This window comes from Strigops habroptila, chromosome 3 (genome assembly GCF_004027225.2).
Source record: "Strigops habroptila isolate Jane chromosome 3, bStrHab1.2.pri, whole genome shotgun sequence".
Classification (NCBI taxonomy): Eukaryota; Metazoa; Chordata; class Aves; order Psittaciformes; family Psittacidae; genus Strigops; species Strigops habroptila.
The window spans coordinates 65,877,852-65,902,449 of NC_044279.2; the positions used below are offsets into that span (position 1 = coordinate 65,877,852).

At 36.3% G+C, this 24,598-nt stretch overlaps 1 protein-coding gene across 14 annotated transcripts in view; it reads right to left on the reverse strand.

The window, feature by feature from the left end:
- Positions 1–24,598, reverse strand: part of ERC1 (ELKS/RAB6-interacting/CAST family member 1) — a 287,995-nt gene that overhangs the window by 157,797 nt on the left and 105,600 nt on the right. For 10 of the 14 annotated variants that reach the window (XR_003990581.1, XR_003990579.1, XR_003990580.1 and 7 more), the window contains 3 exons: positions 23,959–24,099; positions 10,281–10,474; positions 93–104 (listed from right to left, as the gene is read on the reverse strand). Coding sequence is in view for 8 of the 14 variants with exons in the window: in XM_030479677.1 (XP_030335537.1) it covers positions 93–104; positions 10,281–10,474; positions 23,959–24,099 (347 nt within the window). In the remaining 6 variants the exon portion in view is untranslated. The remainder of the gene's footprint in view (positions 1–92; positions 105–10,280; positions 10,475–23,958; positions 24,100–24,598) is intronic. The other 4 variants (XR_003990582.1, XR_004389888.1, XM_030479675.1 and 1 more) reach the window with 1 other exon arrangement.

A 24,598-nucleotide genomic window follows, 5' to 3' on the forward strand; every position in this document is an offset into this window, starting at 1 on the left:
ACGTAGTTCGATGTGCAATCTTCTGTGAGATCTCAATTTTAGCCGAATAGACAACAGTCTTATAAACACCCTTATTAAAAGTGAATACTGACCTTGAGGTGAGGCTGAAGGGAAGCAGCAAATCCAGGAAGGAGGTGCGAAAGAAAAAGAGTTAGAGTTTGTGAAAACAGTGTCCAGAGATAAGGCAGTTCAAGAATATAGGACAAAACAGGCAGATCTAAATCAGGTAATGACATACAGACACACACAATCTTTCACAAACACAGAGCTGCATGTTTTGTAGACATCAATTAAAAAAGAAAAAAAAGAAAGAAAAAGGAAAAAGGATCTTTACATTAGATTACACCATTTCACCTAGAGGCAACTTTCTGTAGAGAAAATATTCTCCAATACATAGCAGTTCTTGGAAAAGGGAAATATGCCAACTGTAGAAAACTCTAGATTTACACCACATCACTAGCAAGTATCCTTCTTCCAGAATTCTAAATAACAGTTTGAAAATGTGGAGTTCCACTGTCTGATACGAACTCTAATGTGCCGCTTTATATCATCTTCTATGGCCTTATTTTCTCCCCATGAGCAAGACACATAGTTTTCACTTTTTCTGCAGATGACCCAGACTTGTCAAAAGGGAATAAATAGAAGGGAGAAAAACTCCAACAATGGAGTAAAGCCTTCAAGACATGTAGGCTTCTCAAAGCTAAAAGTCTATCTTTCCTGATTTTGACATTGAAGTCACCCTTCCAAATGCAAACAAAAAAAGCATCTACCTCTTCTTCCTGCAGTGTTGCTGTTTTAATTCTTCCATATAAGGTGCAATCTAAAAACAATAATGACCAAACAGGCATATTTTTAACAGTTCTCTCCAACATTGTTCAACAGCAGGATTGACCAAGACAAAATGCTGGAGTCCCCTGTGTAACATGAGGCCGTATAGGTTCATTATTGCTTTTTTTTCAAATATCTCCAATATTTTTTCATAGGCATCTGCTGTCAATTTCACTGATAACAGCAAGGTAAGTCAACAGGGAGCCATAAATACAGATATTTAATCTTTTTCAGTTGGTAGAAGAGAGGAAAAGTAAATGTCCTGTTCAAAGTAGCAATTTGGCTTCTACAACACATGTTGTACTTCTCCCATGGCAAAATTTCACTCTAAGAATGCAGGATATGGTCTGGAGAAAAATATTTCTATAGGATAGGCTAACTGGTATTACTTTTGGTATATGGAACCATGCAAACGAAATCTGAAGTCTGTATTTCTGGCATAAATTTTACAAACAACAATGTAGGATATTGAATTTGTACAAGCAGCAGTTTCAGAGTGAGGTACAGCAGAGCAGTGTCATGCTGGTCTGTAACAGATGAACTGATGTAAAGATACTTTTCTTTGGCTTTTAAACTAGCATTCTTCAAACCAAGTTCTTCAAGGACAGCTGTTGGAAAGGTTGTGTTATTGGGGATTTTGGGAAAGATGAGACTTGAAAAATGCCAAATACCACATCTCAGTGTTTGATCTTGAAATAAGTTGTAATGTTCCAAAAGCCTGAGTTAATTCATATAGAAAAGCGTGTAACTAACAATTCTGACTGAAATCCAAGAGTACATTCTCTAAGCTGAGCTGCAGAGCTACGACTGGCCAAACAGATTTAATAAAAGGGACCAAATAAGTGAAAATAAAACACTTGGTTAAATATGCGAATAATAAGGCAGGGGGTTGGAAAAAGCTTGGCTTTTTTATGACTGTTACTGAATCTACATTATGAAAGTTTAAGACCTCTCATTTTGTGTTTCAGTGACCCTTTGTACTTCTTGGTTCTATTGTAATGATGTTGTGATTTTGTTTCTTTAATTTAACAGTGAAAAAAAAAATAGAGGCTAGAATTCAGAATAGCCCTGTAGGATCCAAATGAACCATACTGTTCTTTCAACTGCTATTAAAGGTAGCATCTTGTGCTGGCACAAGATGAAGGAAGGCAGAACAGTACCTGAAATGCTATGCTGAGGTCACATGCAATTTTCTGTATGCTACAGAAGTGTTATTTACCCAGCTGCATAGGATTTAAATGGAGAATAATTATTGCTACATCTTCATTTTGGTTTTGAATAAATTCTTTCTTCCAAAGAAAGATACTTTTTGTGTAATTGTTAGCCCCCTTTTCAGTGTTTGCTTTTTGTTCCGGTGGGGGTTTTTTATTTTGGTTTTTGGTTGGTTTTTGTTTATTTAGAGGGGTTCAAAATATTTTTTTTAAATGTGGATTTTTAGAATCATCATAGTATTTATCCAAACAAAAATGAGGAATTTCTGAAAGCACATTAAAATTAGAAAAAATCTGGAACTGTGCTGTCACTCAAACTAAAAACAAGGCAGACACTGGAAATTACCAGCTATTAGGAAATCAGTGGAGATTTGCTGCAGACTGGAGGTGAAGCCTCAGTGCACAGGACTACATCAGTGAAATTGAGCAGAGGAGCACAGCAAGCATCTGCCCCAGGAAGCAGCCCCAAGCAAGCAGGATCAGATACATACCGAGACATGCTCATTACAGAGCAAAATAATAATCTTTAGTTTGCACTATTTCCCTTCGAGCAAGAACACACACTTGCAGCATTCCTTACAAAATCCAGCAGCAGCGTTTCTGCCCAGCCCCATTAACTGTGTACTCTGATGCAACAGTCACACAGGGAGACAAGACAATTGTAACACCAAATGGTAATCTCAGAGAAACCCATCTTCTTTTAAAATGCCATCTCATTCATTTTAAAGATAGCTGACCTAAAACTGATCGCTGGGTGCAGAGCAAAAAAAATCAGTGAGATGTGAAAACTTCAGTAATTTGATTAAGAAATAGATACATATTAAAAAAGCTGTTGATTATTCCAGCTATAATTTTTTCTACATGCTTGTATATTGTAGGGAGTGGAATGAGTCTGCTGTATTAGTCTCAGATGTACTCAGAAAGAAGTTTATGTAATCATTTATAGTCAAACTTTGAATTCCACTTGTTCAACAGTGAATGATTGTGTATATTTATTACTTTGCCATTCCTTCCAAGCTGTCTGACAGGTAATAGCATGCATTTTATCTTCCTTGCGTCAGTCAAAGCAGGAAGGCAGTTTATGTTCACCACTTCTGACACCTTTTCTTGGTAAAAAGAATCATGGCTGGTCTTTTCCTTCCTTTTTAGTTGATATTTAGAGGAATATTTAGATAGGGAAGAGATGGAGAGACAGAGAGAGAAGGTTTGTGTGTGCATCCATGTGCACGTGCATGCATGAATCTAAGAGCATAATCATGATCACAAAGGCCATGGAGCCCTAACTTTGCTATTTCACTGTCTTACTGATGATTACTGGATTTTCCTTTTGTTCTTGCTGTACTCCAAGGCAACATAAGGGTCTGACAGTTTTATTTTACTGTACCAGTTGTATAAAAAGTTCTGGGTTTTTTTTTCCTTCTTACCTACTAGTTTGTGAGTATGGATACCCTTGTATCACTCAAAGATGTTGACTGAAACGAAGCTACAAAACAGCTTTTGAAGAGATGTTGTCAAGACAAGTAACAATGAAATCCTAATATGCAAACTAGGCCCATTATTTGCATGATGCTATTTCTTATCTGGTTTTATAATTGTTTTAATTATATCATAGCTCTTACATTACTGATTTAGCAGTTGGATTAGGAGATATTTACTAAATAAAAGCCATCACTGCTAAAATTCAAGCAGAGTACAAATCATCAGATTACAACTCCTGTATTCATTGACTTTGGCGTGAGAGGGAATGCTTGATAACCACCTTGATTTAATGATAAAAACAAACAGGACTTGAATGGTACAGGAAATTTGGCAGGAAAAGAAGCCTTCAAAAAAGTTCACCATCAGTACTCCTAATTACTCGTAAGTATTTCTCTAGTATAGGGTCCTTCTTGGAGGATCCAAGATTGGATCCTTAGTCTTGGATTAGCAGACAAACCAAGCTTTCAGCCCATTGCTGAATTTAACAAAGGAGAAAGTCTGTACTCAGTTCCACAGGAGATAAATCACTCTGTTTAATAGTGTCAGTCCTGCCCGCTTGAATATGGAAATAATACTAGGGCAACACCAGGCAAGCTCATTCAGCCAACGCCTGTACCAGCCCTGACCTCTCATCAGGTGAAAGGCTGAACTAGTTGGGGTTTTTGACCTTGTTTTTTAGAACAGCTGTTTCTTCGATATCACAAAGTTTTTCCCAAATCACAGGAAAAGGGAGAGAATGGAAAATAAAGAAAGAACAAATGGAAAAAGGATATCCCATTATATAAAAAAGGTGAGGACGGATTGAGGAGTCACTGTAAAATCACTATGATGGCTTTTTTATCTGGTGCTCTCTGCAGATGGATTTGCAATTACTGGCAGTCTCTCTCTTTTTTCTCAGATGTAGGTTTCAAAAGTGATTGTAAGTTTGACTGTTGACCTTAAGGCACTTTAACAAAGGTTGACTTTCAGAGGGCAGGCACTTGCCTTCTGAAAATTGGCATACTTCCCAATGTCTGAAGTTAAATAACTGTAAGTAAAGGTATTAGCATCTTATAGTCTTATCTGTTTGAAGCAGTTATGTTGATACAAAATGTATTATTTTTTCCTCTGTGAAATTTAATGTGGGACTTTGGGTGTAATGTTCATTCTGTGTGAAGATAAAGCAAGAGTGAGAAGAAATGGCTTCTTCATTTCCTAGCTTGGAAATGATGAAAATCTTAGCATTCAATAGATCTGTGTGCTCAGAGGTGGAGCTGGCCTAACTATGGGCCTCCCCACTTCTTTCCATTGCAAAACCTTGTTCTCAGTTGTTTGCCAAATATTAACAAATTGTGATGAAATTTTCCATGACAGGTGTCAGCCTCACCCACGATTTTTTTGGGACAGTTTCAGCTACATCCCTTATACACCAAAGGCAACATTCTCGTGGAAAAAAATTGTTCATATGGTTAAACACTGTATCACTTTATTGTGATACACAGACTCAAATAAGAGGTTAATTAAATCCACACGGCAACTTTCAGTTTGGAATGTCCTCAGTTTTGAGTGATAAACCTTAGAATCTTAATATTCACTTAAGCTATGGATTTTTGAGGGAAGTGAACAACCAATTCTGCCTCACAATACCATGCAAGCAAGAGATAAATATATTCAATTTCCTTTTATGATTTTTTGATACCAAAACGGACTAAAGTACTTCAAAGTAATATTTATTTATTTCAGTTTTTCCTATGCCTGAATCAGAGTGCAATTTATTTTTGGAGAACTTTAATGAGTTACAATAATACATAACTATAGTCATACCATCTCTCAAGGTTAACTTTAATGACGATGAAATTACGACTTTATGAACAGCTTTTGTTCTTTAATTTGACAACATTCCTTTTACTTTAAATTATTTTCATGCCCTGATGTAGTTCTTTAGAAATTCTCTAAAAAAAAAACCCATAAAATTCACAGAAACAACCAACTTGAAAACCAAAGACAACTATTGTAAGACATATACTCATTGAAAATACGTATTTCAACTTCAAATTGTTGACTTAAGCTTAGTGCATAATTTATTAGTATAGTTTCCTTTTCACTATTCTAGGAAACCATAAAGTTGATGGAACATGCAGTTAAGTTCTCTCTCCATCTATCCTTCAGACTGCTACACAAACATATTACTGTCTTAAAGACATACAGAGTAAGATACTTCCTTGTACTGTCCACATTTGTCAGCTCTCCTTTGAGATCTCCCTATGTTTTTTAATCTTTCATTTTTATTTACTATTGAGAAGAATATTTCAGATGAGGAGTATACCTTTTGGCTGCTACACATCAAAAGTTTGAAGGTTTCTTTTTGAATGGAGCAACCTTAAATTCTTTTTAGAAAAACTCCCCAAAATCTCTTTCTTAAAATAGCCATCATTTCCAGCTGTTCTTAATGAGACTTCTGGTATTCCAAAGCTGAGTACTATCTTCATTTGCTCCCAAAGCAAAGTCAAGTTTCCTTCAACATAAAAATAGTAGTGTCCTATGTCCTTACAAGGATTAGCTATCATACATAGCAGGCATGTCAAAATCAATTTTAGATCTGTAACTGGAACCAGGACTTCCATATATATTTAGTCAGCGCTTACTTCTGAAGCAACATATACATACATATTTACTTCCACCCTTCAAGAACCAAGTCAGTTCTTATTTGCAGAATATATGCACACAAATACCTCTGTATGTATACTACCCATCTGAAGGTAGTATACATCTAAAGGTTGTGATGGCCATGTCCCTGATTATTAGCAGTATTTTTCTTTCTTTAATCTTCTTTTTTTTTTTCCTTTTTCTTATTACAAGATAGTAATCACAATAAACCTCAAGAATAAGTCAATACTGACCTCTATCAATGAGACATTTTAGAACACTTGAGTTTTATCTGGTTTAGGCAGAACTGAGGTTAGAACTAAAGGTGAATCACAGCAAGAGAATTAGAATAAAAAGCAACAGCTTCTGTTGATTTTAAATCAGGGAGAATAGCAGCAAACTTCCTTTAGACTGTGGTTATAACCACTGTGACATGAGTTGAACACAGAGACTGTTAAAGCTTGTACCTGACATAAGCAGTTCCCGTTTGACCTAAGAAAAAAAGCGTAATTGCAGCAGACCCAAACAGCAGCAGCAGCAGCAGCCGGGCAGCCAGCAGTGACATTCCACCCCATAGGAAACAGAAGCCTTATAGAGCACTCACTTTCCCAGGAAGTCCCACACAAACCCCCCTACGTGTTGTGGTGCAGGGACCGACACCTGGTAGGGAGGGTGCAATTTGCGGGAGGTGTGCTTTCTGAGAAAAGGCATAGTCAAAAAAAAACCCCGCACGTACAAAACAAACCAACTCATGGAACCAGGACGTGACAGTGAAAATGGAGAGAAAAATTGAGGAAGGAAACAAAACACAAAATGCAAAGTTACAGAGAGAGAGGAGGTTATGGAATGACAATACAAAAAGCAAATAGTTAGTTATAAAGAAAGTGAATAACCAGACAGCTACAAAACCCTCTACACCACCACAATCCCGGGACAGAAACAAAACTTAGGGCTGTTCACCCCCAGAAGAAATGCAGACTTATGGCCCACCTTCTCATAAGAAAAAGCAAAGTCCTGCCCACAGAGGATATAAATTAATGAGCTTGTGATTTCAATCTCATGCTGACTCTAGAGTATTTTCAAAACTTTTGCATAGCATGCACCATACTTAACACATTATTTTCTTATATCTTTCCTCCCACTCACACTGAAAAGCATCCTCCACACAGTAATTGCAACAGTTACTGAAGAATGAAAGCATTTCCCTCTTTATTTTAACTTGAACTGAAGGCAGCTTTGCCATCACTGAAAAGGCTTAAGACAACAGTTCTCTGCTTTTCATTTCATTTTCCCCTCCTCCTCTCTTTTCTCCTTCTCTCTTCCGCTATACATACCTCCCTAATAGGCGACCCATTTCTTCTATTCTATGGATTAAACCATTTTACTATTTCTCTTCTCCTGATGACATACATTCTAGTTGCCACATATAACTAGCATAAGGGAAAACTCCAGGGAGACGCTCTTTTGAAAAATCTTGGTTTTGTTAGTACAGTTATTCTCTGAATGTGACTTATTTTTTCTCATCTTGCTCTACATGGAATAATATTGGTTCCTGACAGGCACGGGAATATTCACTTTTGTGCTTGCTGACAAATGTTTCTGCAAGCACTAGGGTTCTTCTTTGCACAGTAGAGTTTGACTTCTAATTAGAAGTCAAGATAATTTCTAGCTTGCTCTGCATGGACCACAGTTTAGGAAGGACTTTTACAAGGCAAAATTATTTATCCTTCTCAGGAAACTAAGGCTCTAGCTCTAAACATGCATGTAACATTCCTGGGTATATCAGTTCAGCCATGAAAGAATACTTTATAAACAAGCATTCTAGATAAAACTCGGACCAACCTATACATTTAATATGCACGTTAAAATCTCTGGCTTGTGTAAAAACTCACAAGGAGATTTTTTTCCCCTTTTGATTTACACAGCTGCTGGCAATCACATGATAACAAAAATAGTCTTTTCTTTGACATTGCTAAAATAGACATTAGAAGTGAAAGAAGACATTCTTTCTACGTTATTCTACATTATCTCAGTACTGGTAGAAAAGATGACGAGTTAAGAAGTGAAGAGGACCACTATTTTTTTTTTCTTTATAAGAGTGAAGATCTGGTGGTAAGAAGGAATGGCTAACACTAAATAGTGATATTATTCACCCAATTGTTATGGAGTGATGCCCAGTCATTTGAGGGTTTTACGCTTTCACTGATGTAGCAAGAGTTTGGTCTGTGACTGAAACAGCAAGAAACTACCATTGTAACATGGAAAACAACTCCTTTGCAGATCTCTAGAACTGCACCTTTTCAAAGAAAAAGCTTCTTTCTAACTCTTTGAATATTGGGTGCCAATGCTTTTATCTGTAAAGGAGGAGGCCCATCTTAATTTCTCTTTGTTATTTTTGCTTTGTAGACTATAAACTCTTTTGATTATAGGTTACTTGGATGTGTTTATTCAGTGTTTGACATTGCAAGTCCCAATCTTGAATGCTAATGTAATAAAAAAATGATACTTGCATTAAGAGTGTGCATAAGGAAACTATCTTCCTGCTATTCCAATCTCATCTAGGAATCAGGTTGAGGAATGAGATATATTTCTGACTTGCTTTTCCTAAATGATAATTACTTCTGCACACAATAAAAATTAATGCACTGTGAACATCCTTCTTCCCCATACCTTACTTCCAATAGGAGTTTGTTGCTTATATCCTGATTGCTAGTGAACTTGCATGCCCTAAGATGATGACATGGTGAACTTCACGCCCAAGATGGGCACCTCTAAGGGACTGAAAAAAATCACACAGAAAAACATGACTTGTAACTGCTATTTAAGCTTTTTCATGTCTATACTCCATGTACGTACTCTATATACCTATTGCCTGAAAGTTAGGCTGAATGCATCATCTATCAATGGGCTGAAAGTTATATCACTTAAAAAAAAAAGGAAGGACAGTTGAAAAGGATGTATCCCTGCTTTGGGGTGTTCAAATGAAGCTTACAGCACAGGTATAAGGAATTGTGGTTAAATAAAACAACAACTTCAAGAAAACTAACAGGATGCTGCTTACAATCACAAAGAGAGAAGAAACCTAGCGCACAAGTTGAACTATTTCAGAGCTCTGTCACTTTTAAGGAAACAAGAATGGACTTCTTAGAAAAGAGTTTTTCAAATCACTCAGACGGGCCTGTAATTTGACTATCATCAAGCCATTGAATAATAACCTTTATCATCACGCAGAACCTGACATGTCCTCTACTCATTTGCCCTCACCATCCCGACACTAAATGCAGGGCAGTTAAATAGTGATAAGATAGACTATTCTGGCTCAAGGCAAATGGGAATAATCAACTTTCCAGTTGTTGTTCCAAGTTAGTGATTCTTCACTGAGAATGGTAAAGTAAACAAAAAGCCCCAAACAGGTATTACTGCTTAGAAACCCCATCTTGGCCCAATGTAAGGTAAGAAAGTGATAGAAAACAGAATCTGTTTCAAGTCTTTCTGAAGTCCTACGATTTAGAATTACAATATGAATGTCATGGAATATTAATAAATTATAATTTTTGGACTTATTAAAGTCTTAAAAAACCATATCTGAACACCCTGGCTCCAAGAGAAGAGTAGAAAATGATGAAAAGTGCTGAATAAGATTTCATTTGGACAAAAGCAAATGTGTTCATTTGGCTTCACATGAGCCAAAGTTCACCTGCGTCCCTACCAGTACAAAGAGTTTCAATGCCACTTGTCAGAGGAACCTAGTATCGCAAGCTATTAATTTTTCTTATTAGTCTTTTGGGGTTTTTTTAAACCATGCCTGAGGAATTTATTAAATCAAAAGAATTAATGGTTCTCCAAGTACACCACAGTGTCATCAACTTTTCCTACCATCTTCATCCCCTTACAGCTCTATCTAACCTTCTAGTTCTATCTATATCGGCCCTGTATTTAAGCAGCCAGGTAATGAAAGCATACAGTAAGACACCTTTTCATTTATAGTCTACCAAAATAAATGACTAAAGGCAAAAAACCCCTCTAGACTTTCCCAAAATAGGCACTCTAAGGTTTTTAGGAGAAGAAAAATGGACTAAGTTATCACTAATTTTAACCAGCTTTTTTGCTTCTCTAGTAACTTTATACCATTCTCACCTCTCTAGTTCTGCTATCTTCTTATCCTTATCATTCTTCTCATTTTCCATCTCTTTCAAGATTTCCAGAAGACGATCCACTTCAGCTTGAGCCTTGCTAGATTCTTCCCGATATCGTGTTACCTCCCTTTCCAGCTGCTGCATATGATCACTCAGCTCTGGGCTGGCCCTAGCCTCCAGTGTTGCCTCGTGAGCCTGTGATAAAAAGGTTCAAGAAAAAACACTTCATTTTACAGATACTATGTATTTTACAGATAGTATGATGACTGCAAAACATTATCTAGATATCTGTTTCAAACTGTCAAGATTAATTATTACACAGAAATAAATATACAGTGCATATGCTACTTCTAAGTATGGGGAAACACTTTCTAGGAAAATAAAAATTTATAAATAAATTTACCTTTTTTAATTCAGTCTAAAAAATGTAAGCGATTTTTGTAATTAGAATTGACGGAACAACAAAGTAAAAATATGAAAAAAAGTTAAACTTCTTTAAAAGGAAAAGAAAAGAAATGTGTGAGTGGGTATAAAAAAATGTCTAAAATACACTTCTGAAACAGTGATATGGTTATAGAATTAGTTATCGGAAGTATTTTTGACCTAGATAATATAGAAAAACAAATCCCAGGTTAATAGCCTTCAATAATTACATGACTATGCAGTGTCGTATAGATTTGCACAGATGGTGCTGACGTACTGAAGTCCTTGCTAGTTATCTGAACCATACAGACTAGGAATAATTTGAGTTTGGCTACCTACTGAAATTGTTTTTGCCTAGTTATCTAGGAAATATGATTTGTCAATATCTGGCTATGGGGACAAAAAGCTTTAAAGGACTGAGTGTTTGTTTCTGGTAGGGGTTTTTTGTGGAGTTTTTTTTTTTTTAATGTTTGGTTTGTTATAAAAAGCACTAATTCATCAGTGAAATTAATTCAACAGTTCCCAAGCATATCAAAGACAACGAGAAGGCCTGAATTTAAACCAGCAGACTAAGGACTATCTTTTCATTCTCCCATACCCTCTGCTCTTGTATCTTGAACTGCTATTTGATATCAGTTAAAGGTATCTCAGAATTGCTCAAATTTGCTTCAGTGAAGAGCAAGTTTGGTGGAGCTATCCTGCCAACTAAGATTGCCTGCAAACTCAAGGCCTTTCTCTTGTCTGAAATGAACCTACAACAGCCAATCAGACTACAGACTTTTCTCCTTGAGTGCAGCTGTGGAAAGTTGTTTTACAAGCTGCCAATGTTCTGTTCCAAAGCACAGTACATCTAAATCTGATAGACTCTGTGGCCTTTAAAGGTAATTGGAAAGAACTGCAGCAGCATAAAACTCAAGAGTTAAAAGCTGCTGCTTCCAAAGAACCAAACAGCAAAAAATACAATTGGCCAAATCTGTTTAATTATTCAGTAAAATAAGACTGGAGGAAAATATCTGTTCATCGACCCCAGCATTTTTGCTTTGAAGTCTCTTGCTTTTAATTAGCTCCATTCAAGCCAAAGCCACATTTTAGTGAAATCCAAGAGAATCTCTAAGCAGAATATTCTAGGACTGAAGAATGTCTTGATACCAGTCTTTTCTGGGACTATGACCTTGGGACAAATTTGGGTTTCTCAAACACTGGGATGCTTCATCTGCCTGAGGGTCAATGCTAAACTGTTTTGGTTTTGTTTTTTTTTTTTTTAAAGCAGGAATTCCAAAAAGCTGGACAACCTGCACAGTATTTTAGCCTAGAATAAAATGTCTGGCAATCTCCAAGTCTCCCGGGCAGATCTCAGCAGAAAAGCCCAAAAACCATAGATCCTGGAAGAACAGAACCTTTTCCTGAGGCAATGCATTTAGGAAGACTTAAAAGGCTCCTTACTTCTGAGTGACTTTCAAGTCAAACCCTGACACCTCTCTGCCACTGAGCTGTAAATCTGAAAATCTTGCTTCTGAGCTCCTGACTGAGACCTGGCTCTAAGTGCATCCCTGGAGCCTGGAAGCTTTGAGAAGCCTTTTATAGTTAGGGCTGTCAGTGCTTCCAGATCCCTTAGTGCCCCACAAGCACTTCAAATTACACACTCTTGGAAAGGGCTCTCTACAGCAAGCACAAGTCTAACTAATGTGTTGCCAAGATGATGAAGATTCCAGGAGGACACTGCAGCAATGAGACTGACAAGCATGTTGGTTCCACGAACAGCTGCAAGCCTCAGAGAACATACTTTACTTTGGAAGGAGAGTCCTGGTGGGTGTTCCTGAAATGTCTTACTGGGATTTCCAGCCTGCAGGAAAACTGAAATATTTAATTCCATTTCCTTTTCAACTATTCCTAAATTTCAAAAACCCCCATCCTTCCCTCCCAAATATGGTTTTGCAGGAACTGGAAACACTGTTTTGGAGGGGCATCTATAAATCTACTGGGAGGCATCTGTAAGTCTACTGGGAGCACCCATATTATCCTAAGAGACACTATGTATAGAGTTCAGTCTGGTTTTCACCAGACACAGAACTTGAAGTTTCTTGGATTTAGGTATTTTTCAAACATCTCAATTTGTTTGTTTTAGCAAATACTCCTCCAGGCTCTTTAATGTCATCCAAAATACATAATCAGATAATCAAGAAACTTCTTTAAAAAAAACCAGCAAAGCTATGCTGTTAGCCTGGATTACTAAACTCTCTAATTCAAAATAAGTTATAAGACCTAATGCAATTCTACTGCCAGGACAGTCCTGATTTATATTACTCTGTGTTAATAAAAGTATCTCCACAACAACCCGAGAGACACTACTGAGAAGAGAAAATCGATTTTCTTTTTTAGAAAATTAGCCAACAAGTCAATGTGTCTGGTTCTTATAGAACGAAAGGGCTATTTACACAACATAAATTATTAGTTAAGACAAGTAACACGTATTATTTGTATATAATGCACATAAGTATGGATACTTTCACCTAACACAAAGAGAACGTTATGTGATATGGTGTAAACTGGAGACCACTTCCTGAGTTGTGAATTACTGACTGAGTGATTTTGGTCCATTTTGTGGGTTATGTACAAAAAATGTGTCACATGACCATACCAAAAATCCTATTGGATTCATTTATTGTACAAGAGAAAAAAACAGTGCATTTAGAGGTTTCCCACAAACTCGCATCAAGATCTGGAACAGATGAAATTGGCTACCTTCCCAATGCAACATTGTGCGGAATAATTCAGCAGTATTTTTTTTAACTGTAAAGAAAGTTAAACACAAATAATAAATTCCTATATTCGCAGAAAAAAACCCCCACATACAACTTCCACTGCCCACCAAAGGTGTACAAAATTTCCAAAATAAGGCTGTAATTTCATTTTTGAAACAGAATTGACATACAAAGTGACAAATGCACTAAGTTTGTGCTGTACTAAGAGACTGTAAGAAGTGCATTTCCACAGGTTCAACTTTCAGCTCTGCCTGAGAGAGTGTTCTTAAATCTGCAACCTCTTCGTATAGTTACAGACAAATGTGAAAATGTATAAAAGTATGATAAAAATTAAATAAATTGAAAAAACAGCTTGCTTAGGGTGAAGGGAACATTGCATTTTCTCCTGTGACAAATGAGAAATAAGAAAAGGCTATGTCACAGACCACTGAGTTTACCTGATAACAGGCCATTTCAAACCTCTTAACTGTTACTACTGACCCTGTCATTAGCTCTCCATGTCTGTTCCCATGTGGAGTTAAAAAGGTAAATTCAAGCTGTTTTCAAGAGCACAATCAACCTTCCATGCTTGATTCTGCACTGGTCTGCGTAAGAAACACAGCCATGTTTAGCTAGAAAACAGCACTTTCTTAAGCTGTGTTTTTATTAGCAAAGCTCATCTGATAGTATTAATCTTTGCCAGTATTAATTTAATTTCAAATTTTAAGTGGTTCAGCACTGAGAATAGTTTAACCTTACTACTTAGTTTAAGGCTACTACTTTGGATATGTTCTCGAAGTTCTTAAGAGGGACTATAAACTAAAAGGTGGTTTAACAGCTTTCGGCTTTTTTGCTTTTAGCCATCATTTCTCATCTGGAATGTGGTAAGTGATGGGGTGAATACTTCAGGTACCTAAAGATAAAAGAATAAAAGAAAGAGTGATTGTTCCCCAAATAAATGTAATACAACTTGTATTGCTTCCACAGAAAATCAGCTGACAAAGCCAACTTCTACAACTAAAACAAAGATGACCAATGTTTCACAGAAATAACCACTATTTACAGATGGAGAGGAGAAGAAGACAAAACACATTGAAAAGAATTTTCAAAGATGATTATTTCTCGTGCCAAAATCCTCTTCACTAAGCGTCAAGGTAGTCTTACATGGCTTAAAGCATGCCAGAAGCAGGGGAGAAAACAATAGCACAGATCTAATTTAAAAGTTCTAAAATGTAAATAAAAATTCCAAACATTATGACTAAAATTCCAAATCATTATTCCTAAAAGATTAACCAAATCAAACAGCAAATAATTCACAGCAAACACTTTCTACTTTTACCTATGAATTGAGACAGTAAATTCAGTTTAACATTTCACATACAAATGTTGCCAAGAACTTTTGGCCACAAAATAGAAGTTCCCAAGAATCTGAAATCCCATTTTAATCCACCCTCCTACCTCCAAGTGTGCCTCACGTCTCCTAAAAATAGTAAAAGCACACACAAATACAAAACTATATTATGATTATTTACTGCAAAACAGAAACACATATAACAATTTCATTTTTCCTATTGTGAAGGCAGCAATTCAAATGACAAAACATGTGCGCTACATTCTTTCGTGTCTTTATTATTTCAACAAAATTATAAATTTGAAAACCAACCAGACTTGCTCCTCCCGTTAGTTCCAATGCTCTGAACACCACATACTATAATACAGCTTTTCAAAAAGGTTGTTCTGGAAGTAAAAGTGAATTCTTTTGTATACTATGTACCGGAAAACTTGAGTCTGTCACAAAGAGTTGTTTGTTATCTTATTATTGACAAAATCTTTTCAATGGTTAGTATCTGTAAATGTGACTGTAAATTTTGACACTGAACAAGCAAGTGTTTGGTTGGAATAACTTCATAAAGAAGGCTCAAATTGTAAATAACAGGGAGATGCCCTGAGAGAACCCATTACTAAAAAAAGTGATCTCTTCAGAACTATGTGAGTTCTCATAGTCGTTAATAAACATTAACAATTTGCTCTCTTTAGAATTTACGCCAACACAAAGAGTGTGCAAACAGAGGAGGGAAATGCCCAGGTGATTGCTTTCTTTGCAAGCATGCTTCAACCCCCTTACCCATGCCTCCTCTAAACCAGGCCTTGCTCACCTGAACATAGGCTACTATTTTACTGAAATAGAGCTTCATTCAATGTGCAGAAGGGATTTACTCAGTAATAATCAGATAATCAGTACTTGTTTTTTGATATTCAGTGTATGGCTCTATACCTTGTTTACTCTAAGTTACAAAATGACACTGAAAAGAAATATTTTCCCAGTTTTCTTTCTATATGCTGTAGGCTGTTTCTTGGCAAATGGTAACTAACCACTTCATGACACCACCAGTGGGAAATGAAGATGCGTTATTACACCTGTTGTGCAGGTGAAAAACTGAGATGCAAAAATATCCTATCTTATTCACTCAATGCAAGAGTCTGGCAGACAATAATTAATAAATGCTGTAACAACCACCTCAAAATGAAAAACGAGAAAGGCTACACAACGTTGCATTGGCCATTTCCTAGCTTTTGGATATTTAATTTTTCAAAATGAATGTTATCTTAACAAGGTTTCTAAACAGGGTAGAGTAGGTAAGTTTTGATTTTTTAAGTATAAGAAAATAGAGGAGAAAACTCCTCCAATTTTCTACTGCATGAGGTGATCTTGACATGGTCATGAGCCATCAACAGGACTGCAACTTTAAAAAGCACCCCATAGCCTCTTGTACCTTATTCTGTATGCTGGCTATATCACCCTGGGAAATAAAATACAGAGTTTGTTCCCACATTTTGCATTTTCTGACTTCCAATGGGGAGTCTCAGAAACTGTGCATGGTATAAAAGATTTCATAGAGAATATGCTCTCTTGGGCACAAATTCTCCCACCTATTTGCACCAAGTACAATCCTTTTTTACTATATCTCATTTCCCCACCCTTTTGTCAATATTATTTTTCCAGATTCAAATTCCACTCCTCTTATCCCCGCAGATTCCACTAATCTGCCAGTGCTCCTCATCCTTTTCCTACCACATTTTTCAGATTTGAGGCACCTTTTTGTTCACAGTTAGTTCTATTCAACAGCGCCTGTAGCCTGTGTCTTCTACTCATGTGCAAGCCCATCCTCATACCATGTCTTCACTGAGTCCCAGGTTCAGTACAATCACGGAACCATAGAATGATTTGGGTTGGAAGGGCCCTTAAAGATCATCTGGTTCCACCCCCGCTGCCATGGGCAGGGACATCTTCCACTAAACCAAGTTGCTCAAAGCCTTTTCAAGTTGGCCTTGAACACTGCCAGGGATGGGACATCTACAACCTCTCTGGGCAATCTGTTCCAGTCTCTCACCATCCTCATAGTAAAGAAATTCTTCCTAATATCTAACCTAAATCTTCCCTCTTTCAGTTTAAAGCCATTTCCCCTTGTCCTGTCACTACATGCCCTTGTAAAAAGTCCATTTCCAGCTTTCTTGTAGGCCAGCTTCATGTACTGGAAGGCTGCTCCAAGGTCTCCCCTGAGTCTTCTCTTCTCCAGGCTGAACAATCCCAATTCTCTCAGCCTTTCTTCATAGGAGAAGAATAATTTTCCTGGCAATCCTAGCTACTCATTCCTCCAGCAAAATCCAATCTGTTTTTATCTTCCCAGTGGCTAACTTTCAGTATCAACTTCCAATCCTAACAGATTATTTATCCTGATCTGTTTTGCACACCGTGATGTTGATTCTTGCTTTGCTCTATTTGATCAAGCAGCTGCTTGGAACCAGCATCATATTTGGTGAATAGTCTACTTAGCAGTGCTGCTGCCTGCTCAAATGACCAGACCTAGAAGAGACTGCGGTAATGGAGAGAGGCAATGGGAAGGTCTTGCTCCCTGTTCAGGATTGGGTATAACCAGTGCAGGTGGAATCTTTCATTGCTAAATCTATCTTTCTACTGACCATGGACAAATATACAACGCATTTCACCTTTAGCTGATTAAGATAAATTTAAAAAGGGCATCAAAAATATCTGGTACAAGGACCAAATCTTTTATAAAAAATTACTAGCATTAAAAAAGGTTAAAATTAACATACTTCTACATTTTGTTCTTAAAAACAGTGAGCTGATATGGCTGAGAGTTTCTTTCAAAAAGACACAAAACCAAACAAAATCTCAGACTGAAGGAAACAACGTAAAGATTTAAAACCATAAACTGATAAAAGAATCTATTTAAGAGGATGCATTAAACAAGTTTAGCAATGACTGTACCAGTGTAATCCACAGGTTAGGAGGCTGTCAAATTATTCTGAAGTGGAGGAATGTATTAATTTACCAGAAAAGTCTTGAGTCTGCATTTCACACCTGAACACACAAAACCTTTGGGGAAAAATATTCTCTGTTGTGAAATACTAAATAATGAAATCCTTCAAATGGCATCTTACTAATCTTATATCCTTTAAGAAAAAAACCCTGTTTTTCTAATCTTTGTGCACCAAACACTTTAGAATATTTATTAATGACTGTTTTTACATATAATAAATAACTCAAAATACAGCGTAGGAGTTTTTATGCCCTAGTTGACTATTCATTGTTATTTCTGATAGTCCTATGAAAACAATTTTCCCTATTGCACACCACAACTCTTTTTCCAAATCTATTCCCACAAATGCATTGTATTATCTACTTTATTAAAATAATTTCCAATATTGTGTGTCACAAAACCTAAACTATTAAAAGCACCAGCTATTCTGTGACCTTCAGACAATGACTGTCAGGATACAGCTATATTTACCCTGATCATTGTCAAGTGTAACACAGATATCAGACTCCTGAAAGTTTTGTAACACAATTTCTTTATGCACACAGTCACAAAAGAACTCTCTGATGAAAACCACCTTGGATTATGTAATTTATGGTGTCAAGATATTATTATACAAACACTCCTTGAAAGGAGTGCTCTTTGACATCAAACAGAAGGCTGGTAATAGGATCCAAAATTAAACTGACATAGTACCAGTATGCTTAATGGTTACACAAGTTTTTAAGCAATTTTTTACTTGCCATAGCTTAATTATTATTTCTTATGTGCTGCTGCACATGGTGTTACAAAATTCTTTCATGCAAGAAGCTTGATTTGCATGGAAATTCTACATTCTTGCTTTAAAAATGCACAGACAATGGAGATGAAAGAAAAGCTACGGGACACTTCCAGCAACTGCAGCAAAGGGAAACAAAAACATTGGCACAACATTAAGCTGTCTGAACAAAAATGAAATTAGACCAACACAGCCATAAAGTAAAAAAAAGCATCTCAGAAGGCTTTTTTGAGCGTGACTGGTCAGACATATCATAGAATCTTGTTTGTACCTATACTATCCATACCCACTACTAAAGTGATTCACCAACATACTCTATGTTGGCCCACATATAAATGCACAGGTGAATACACATGCAACACAGAAAATTAAATGGAGTTGGCAACAGCCTCTCAGTTTGCCAGGGAACTTACTGGCTTGGATGGATGACCCAATAAAACCTCAGGGTGCTAAAGGGAGAAAGAAGACAGGAGAAGATGGGGAAAGTTGGGGATAGGAACAGTGTGAGAGAGAAAAAGAAAAGATGTAACAAGAAAAGAATTTAAAATAATAACCACAACATTAATTTACTAAGACAACAGAATCTTAATTTGTGATTTTAGCATGCACTACTAATGAGCTTTTGAAACATGAGAAACATGGCGAGTTACCCTTGTGCAAATTCCAAACTTGATCTTGATTTCTTAGTCCTCAAACACTTAATGTAGCCCTATGTTTGGGTTTTACAGGTTGAGAAGGACTTTAATTTCTAGTGCTTAACTTACATTAATTACCAGACAGCTAAATGGTTTAGAAAACTAATTCAGTAACCAACACTATCAGAATGCTGAACGCACTTGCTCAATTTTTACTTCTATTTTTAAAAGACATCCTGATTTCAATGGTAGCCTTTTTCTTTCTAGATTGCTATGCTGAATACATCATTTATCGTCCTTTGTTTGAAGAAAAAAACGATCATCAGCTGAGAACAAAAAATAGTATTTCTATCTTATCTACCAATATTACCAGTAATGTTTTCAGTTGTGGCAGGAAATTCATATTCACAAAAATAAAAGCACCAGAGCCTGTATTAGACTAGCTGAGCTAAATCTTGTGAAACATAGAATTTGGATCAACACTTCAGTCATTTTTTCCTGTGTTTTGAAAGATATTATCCTCCTGAACTTGAAGGTAGAACACCACAGCAGAAAAAAAAGCACCCTCTGAGTAAGCCTGTTGAATCTAGAGGCATTTTCCTGGCAGGGAATCACTGCTAATATTCTCTGATGAAAAGTTCCTAGAATGCATCAAGGGGAAGTTTGTTAACATATGGTTTTGGACTCTTTCTTTTCTCTAACCTTGATCCCTTTCAAATAAGGAAAATATCTATAGGGAGGAAAACTATGCACTGGAAATGAAGACAGACAAAAATCTGCTCATCTTTGTTGGAACAAATTATAATATTAGTTGATCTCCCCTAGATTAAAAAAACAGAATGAAACAAAGCATATTGAATGGGAAAGACAAGACAGAAAAAGCTAGTATCCTGAAGAAAAACAACTAGAAGAACACTTTTTTCACTATAAAACTATTACATTAAAATAGAAGTTTGAAAAATGAGTTTCCCAATTAAAAAAAGGCAAACAAAAAAAAGGCAAACAAGCCACCACACAGAAAAATAACACTTCAAAGAAAACCAGGGAAAGAACCCCCTGTGCGTGATTTCCCTCTAACGATTCCATCTCAGCAAAAAAGGAGACTATTTAAGGCAGGACACCAGGCCATGTAAACTCAACACAGATTTATGGCTTGCTTTCAGCATTCAGAATCTCCCATAGTATCTCCTGCTGGCAGCAGGATCACAACTGAGCACAGAAGCAATGATTTACATAACCATGGCACCATTATTAAAAAACCCAACCCCAAATATGAAAAACACTGCAGTTTTATTTGCTGAGACAGGGATCAATATAAAATAGTCATTAGTAAGAAGAGGAATAGTAACAATGAAAAGTAGACACCTTGAGTCAAGACACTGGAGACTTCTTACACGGAAAGAAAATAATACCAGCAACTTTTCAGCACCCCCCCACTCCACTTGTTTAATAATATTTCAGTTTAGTGTAAAGTTAAATCCCTTTTACAGAAAAAGTGGAAGCTTGCACTGTTCATGATTTCTCCAAGTTTCACTGTTTAGACATTAGCAAGAGTTTTTTCCAAGGGCTGCCCAAATCTTTTTTATCTAATGGCTTAACAGTAGTCCAATTCAGTCTGTTCTGTCAGCTTTTTAACTTCTAAGGCTAATAGATTTAACTGAAAGTACTCAAACTGTTCAGTGGAAATAAGAGGCAAGAGAAACAAGATTGATGTTGGACACAGCTCCGTTCAAACTGTAAGAGAAATAACCTAAAAGAACAAGCTTTTTGCTTTTTTTTTTGAAGCTGTGAAGAGAGTCCTTCCTGCATGTCTTATACAAAAGAGTGCTAAGACAATGTAATAAAACTCAACATAATAAACTTCTAATTCAGCTTTAAACTGAATGCTCTTTGGAGCCATTAGTTTTAAGGTTAATTGTGACAGTTATTTGCAACGGTTAACAATGCAGATGCGTAAACCCGAGGTTTTAGAAGCTGGATTCTCTAATTGTTTCAAGGATAACAAGGAATTAACCCACCTCGAAAATGTCAGACTGCCTGAATAAATATCTGCAATGTATTTAAAGAGAGAAAGCCTTTTAAAAATACGTTTTTCTACTTTTCTGCAAATGACAAAACACATTAGCAAATTAAAAACAGCTGGAAAAAGGTTATTAAAGAAATATCTAAACTTAGTCATAAGTAAAAAACATCCAAGTGGTTGCTAACTACTTTTTCTTGAGTAACTAAGAGTAACCGTGACTTGGTTCCAGAAAGCAAGGAGGATCAGTGGTAGAAGTGGGCTCTTTTGTATAGCCTGAGGAAAGCAAATGCATGGTTAGTTACATGCAATCATACCTGGGCCCTAGAACTTTGATTCCTTTATAAAAAGCTATTGTGGACTGCCTTATCACCACCAACAACAAAAAAAATTAAATCTTTCGATTGAATTTTAATTTCCCCTTGAATAAAAAGAATGCAGTAGCCCAATATGACACAGTATTAAAAAAAAAAAAACGAAAAAGGTATTTATGATTTTGTAGGACATGAGTAGGAGCACTTTAGGGTCTCTGCACAGGAAACAATGGTCCAAATGCCCTAGTAAGCAGTAACGCTTAGGACCAGATATCCAGAGAAGCAGAGGACCAGATATCCAGAGTATTATGGAAAGGCTTTATACTGCACATAGGTAATAGCAGGCTATCGATTTTCTTTACTTGTAAAACTGAAACTATCCTGACTGAATTATTTTGATAGCTCCTTTGGATGGGAAGATACAAATCTATTTGTATTTACCTGACAATGAATTTATATTCATTATTTTTTCAGAACTAAATTAGGAATACAGTTATTTGTCCCACAGCTGTCCTGTACAATCAATAGTGCTCTTAACATTTCAGCTATTTTCCCATTTTAACCCTCATGAAAAAGGGTCACAGGAGAATAATTCCCCCTTTTAATTATTTCCTGAAAAATTAAAAAAAATAAAGAGATTAGATTAAAAAAAATATGGTCTTATGAAGTGGCTCAGTGTCCTTACGCAATGTTCCTGGATACTAGCTAGTAAGCACAATCCTCTCTGAAATGGAATAAGCAGAAGTAGGCCTAAAGGAATTATAATGAAGAGCTGTCACCACCGTGCAAATTAACTGCACGTTCATCTTTTAGCCAGCAATGCTTGACCAGATTTTGGTCAACCTCCACACCCGCTTATACTACTGATATACTCGCTGCTTATAGTGAGGAAAGTTATCTCAGTGGAAGCAGCAGAAAGCAGTACATTAACGAATGTTAAATGTAGAGACATATTCCCTAATTAATTGAATTTCCACAACTGGTTTTTCATAACTTATTTGTTATGTGCTCTTCCAGTTAGTAATTCAACTTTTTTTCCTTAAAGTAATTGTAACAATGTTCTCCGCCATACCTGTCTACCTACATGCTAATAATATCATCCAATTGCTATAACAATCTCTCGCAAATCTTAGCTACAATATATTCCTTGACTCCTTACTAGTAACACACTGACAAAGGGTGAAACTGCAATTCATGACAGGGAATTCAAACGAAAGGGTCCTTCAGGACTTCTGAAATACTCACCCACTCTACGGTACACTGAAAACAGCCTGTGAGACCACTTCGATGTATACAACTATCTTTTTTTGCTGCTGTATTTTGTTGATGCTGAATAACAGAACTGTTTCTTTTGCATAATAGAAATAAAAAGAAGGGCAATAGTGGGTCTAGATACAAGTATATGTGTAAAGTTCACTTACACAGAGTTGTCAGGTGCATTAACAACCACCTTGTACCCACACAACAGATCTTAACTGATAACTCAAAATTTGATCTCACATTCATCTGAGGAACTAGGATAGAGTTCCAAACTACAGCATGGGCACTCCTTCTTTTCCTGGGTAGAGGTAAAGAAACAGCTAGAACACTACAATCCACGACATAAGTGTCTTTAAAAAATCGTGTTGCCTTATGTCTTGTTCTAATTTTATAAATAGAAGTGTTATCACTATTTCGATTAGTGTGTTTTATGCTTCTTCATCACCTGCTCTTTTAAAACCAAAAAGTTAAAATCAAATCAGTGTTCCTCTAAACAGTGCAGTATTCATGCTACTCAGAGCTAAAATAAAGGCAGCTTGCAATGCAAACATAAAAGATATTTGCTTGCAATGCAAACCCAAAGATTCTGTTCAAATGAATTGCCTTGCTTGTAATAGAGTATTATTTTTCTGAACAGCAAACTCCTAGCAGTGTATCAGCTGCGACTGGCAATGAGATTAAAACAAAAGATCACACACTTCACTGGTGATACATTCTTTTCACTTGTTTTTATGCATTCCTATGGGCTGGGCCAATCATGCTTCTAAATTTATCACATTAACACCTACAAGCATTGATGATAATTTATATGTGAAATATTTAGCTGCTAATTTTTTAGCTGTTACACCAGCTTAATGGCACAATTACCGCTATGAACTGTAGTGAAGCAGACTAAGTCTTTAATTCCTAGTACCTGTTCAAAAAAAAAAAAAAGTCAACAGCACTTTTATTGCATGTAAATGACATCCAAAATTAGCACCAGTGTCTGAAAGTTACTTTCTGATTGGCTTATCTTGTAGTATGGTTTGCATGGACACAACTTCACAGGTCTTGCTGAAAACCAATTCACAGAATTCAACCTTAAGAGCCAAAGTTTTCTGCGTAGACATGGCAAATTTGTCTAACACTGAATGTTTACACCACATATTTAAATATGAAGTGAGATCACCTTCTTCAATTGAGTTTCCATCTTCAAACATTCTTCTTTTTTCTGTTCCAATGCAATTTCTAGTGTCTTGAGTCTGGAATCTTTCTTCAGTCCTGATGAAGCTAAGGATGAAGCATGTTCCTTCAGATCCAGTAAGGATGACTAAAATAAAAGATGTAAAATAACTATTGAGTAAATACTCTTTATGTGCAATAGCTAGTTTCTTTTTTATCTTTATTTTCTTCCTGTCCCTTCATGCTGTGTTCAGGTCCCAACTTAGAACAACGTATTTTGACAGGATGCTCATGACACTGATTTAAAACAACTTGATTTAATTCAGGTTTTCAGAATCAGAATAAAATCTCATTTAAATTAATTTCAAAATGATTTTTAAAGATGGAAGGTTTTGTTAACGGGAATTTGCATTTCATGTTTCAGTCATGTTTAAGAAAAATTGGTTTTAATTAAAATGCTATTTAAAAATCATATATGTATATCAGATTCAGCTGCTGTATCTAAAACTGACTGTTCAAAGCTTTTCTATATACCGCTGCTATGGGGTGAAACCAATCCATGCTACCCATCACCAAAAGACATCTCAACTTCTTGTTTTGTGAACCATTTTTATGTTGCTTTTTTCCTGTCAAATGTTGCCCTTCAA